The 2,520-nt window shown below is 44.8% G+C and overlaps 1 protein-coding gene across 1 annotated transcript; it reads left to right on the forward strand.

The window, feature by feature from the left end:
* Window positions 1–414: 414 nt before the first annotated feature.
* On the forward strand, window positions 415–1,545 carry LOC115107353 (G-protein coupled receptor 12-like). Its single transcript, XM_029630751.2, has one exon. The coding sequence runs from the start codon at window positions 415–417 to the stop codon at window positions 1,543–1,545; it is 1,131 nt and encodes a 376-aa protein (XP_029486611.2).
* The last annotated feature ends 975 nt before the right edge of the window (window positions 1,546–2,520 follow it).

Raw genomic sequence — 2,520 nt, forward strand, 5'->3', positions numbered from 1 at the left:
GTCAAATCTAAGTTCATTTGTCACATGCACAGGATACAGAAGGTGTAAACGGAACAGTGAAATGGTTACTTGCATAGTTGAGTCTTTTGTTTAGACATGTAGTTAGTTAGCTATCTTAACAATGAACCATAATCCCAACTCATAATGTTACTACCTGAATCTGCTGGTAGCTAAAGGTAACCAACTATGGGTACCGTTCAATGTTAGCTAGCTATAAATAGCAATGCAAATGGCTCTGAATTACGAATAATATTACTACACAGATCATACATGTAGTGTTAGCTAGTAAGCCAGACGGGTAACATTAGCTGGCTTAGCTAACAGCACGCTTTAACTTGCAATGAAAACTACTTTGACAAAATTAGAAACGTATAATATCAAAAAATGGAGCTAGCTAGACTATCTTACCCGTACATGGATGAACGCTTCTCCCTCTCTGTCATGGTTTCCATGGTTTCCCTTAGTGAAACTAAACCACAATCTCTCTCTATCTCATTCTCTCTTCAGGAGGGGAAAGCAGACATGTGCGCAGACATGAACAAGACTTTCCTGTGTAACGACACCGCAATGACGGTTGTGGTGGCTGGAGAGGCTCACCCGTGGATGGAGACCAACTTTCCAGAGCGCAATGTCAGCCTGGGTCTCTCCACCACCCCTCTGGACTTCCCCATCAACCCGTGGGATATCATGCTTTGCATGTCGGGCACTGTCATCGCCTGCGAGAACGCCATCGTGGTGGCTATCATCTTCTATACGCCAAACCTGCGCACACCCATGTTCGTGCTCGTAGGAAGCCTAGCCACAGCGGATTTACTGGCAGGCATGGGATTAATCCTCAACTTCGTGTTCCAGTACGTCCTCTCCTCAGAGACTATTAGTCTTATTACTGTTGGGTTCCTAGTGGCCTCCTTCACGGCGTCCATAAGCAGCCTGCTGGCTATAACAGTGGACCGGTACTTCTCTTTATACAACGCACTGACTTACTTCTCAGAGAAGACGCTCCACTACGTGCACCTGATGCTAGTGAGCACATGGGGCGTGTCTCTGTGCCTGGGCCTGCTGCCTGTGCTAGGCTGGAACTGCCTGGACGACCCAAGCTTGTGTAGCATCGTACGCCCACTCACTCGCAGCAATGTGACATTGTTGGCGGTCTCTTTCTTCATAATCTTCATACTCATGCTGACCCTCTACTTCAAGATCTGCAAGATCGTGTGCCGCCACGCGCACCAGATCGCTCTTCAACAGCACTTCTTCACCACATCGCACTACGTGGCCACCAAGAAGGGTGTGGCCACGCTCGCCATCATCCTAGGCACCTTCGGCTCGAGCTGGCTACCCTTCGCCATCTACTGCCTGGTGGGAGAGCGCGAATACCCGTCGGTATACACATATGCCACGCTGCTTCCGGCCACCTACAACTCCATGATCAACCCAATCATCTACGCCTACCGTAATGCCGAGATCCAGCGCTCGCTCTACGTCCTCTTCTGCGGCTGCTTTCAGAGCAACGTAGCCACCCACTCCAGGTCACCCAGTGAAGTTTAGAGGGGTGCTGAGTGAACGTAAGTGTGTGTGTACGTGTGCATGTTGACAACCGACAATTCGCTTTCAGTTGACCATTAAATCCTTTAAACGAAATGTATGTCTAACAAGCATCTGCACTTTATTGCGACTGAAGACAAGGACACAGTACGTCTGAAATGCTGTGAACAACAGCTTTTGTAAAGAAAAGAAATATGGCATTATGTATTTATATGAGCAAAGAATGAAAAAACTAGCACTTTATTGAATGTATTTGAAATGCCAAAGCAGTATTGCATAGGCCTATATATGTTGGAGTTATTTGCTACTTTGTATTTGTCAGTACTGTGGGTAATTTTTGATTTGTTGTCTATTTGATTGTACATTTTATACGAGATGAGTATATGAATAAAATGAGAAAATAAGTGTGCGCCTCGCCTCGTGTTTCTGCCACATGTTTCTCTGTAAAGTGTTCTTTTGCCGCACCTGGGTTGTTTTCTTTTTTTGCTCAGCATCTTCCTGTCTTCAAACTCAGGGGCATCAATTGGGTATGGCAGAGTATGGAAGTCTCTATACCCTAGCTCCACACCAACAATTTAAATTAGGCTACCAAAGTCTTAGGCTACCAAAACTTAAATTAGGCTACCAAAACTTTTTTCTCAAAATACTGCAGAGGTGGAAGATGGTTGTAGATGGCTAGCTAACTGCTGTTTGACTTGACATGAAACTAGAGTTTTTAATCCATCTCGGTGCTGAGGTAGTGCGTAATGTATCAGCTAATTTTGACGTGTTTGTAGAATGTTTATCGACTGAGTTGAGTGAAGCTACAGCAGCAAGATGATAATGTAAGGATTACATAGTGAAAGTCTACATACCCCCTTGCAAAGTCTTCACATTTCGGTGCCTTCATCTTAAAAGGGATTATTTTCGTTATTTCGTTATTTTCCATACCGATCTACACATTCTACCCCACATTTTCAAAGTGAATGACAATTTCTT

Source organism: Oncorhynchus nerka, linkage group LG24 (assembly GCF_034236695.1).
Source record: "Oncorhynchus nerka isolate Pitt River linkage group LG24, Oner_Uvic_2.0, whole genome shotgun sequence".
Classification (NCBI taxonomy): Eukaryota; Metazoa; Chordata; class Actinopteri; order Salmoniformes; family Salmonidae; genus Oncorhynchus; species Oncorhynchus nerka.

Bases quoted from the DNA above. Each gene is read 5' to 3' on its own strand.
- LOC115107353 (XM_029630751.2), top strand. From the start codon at position 415: ATGGATGAACGCTTCTCCCTCTCTGTCATGGTTTCCATGGTTTCCCTT.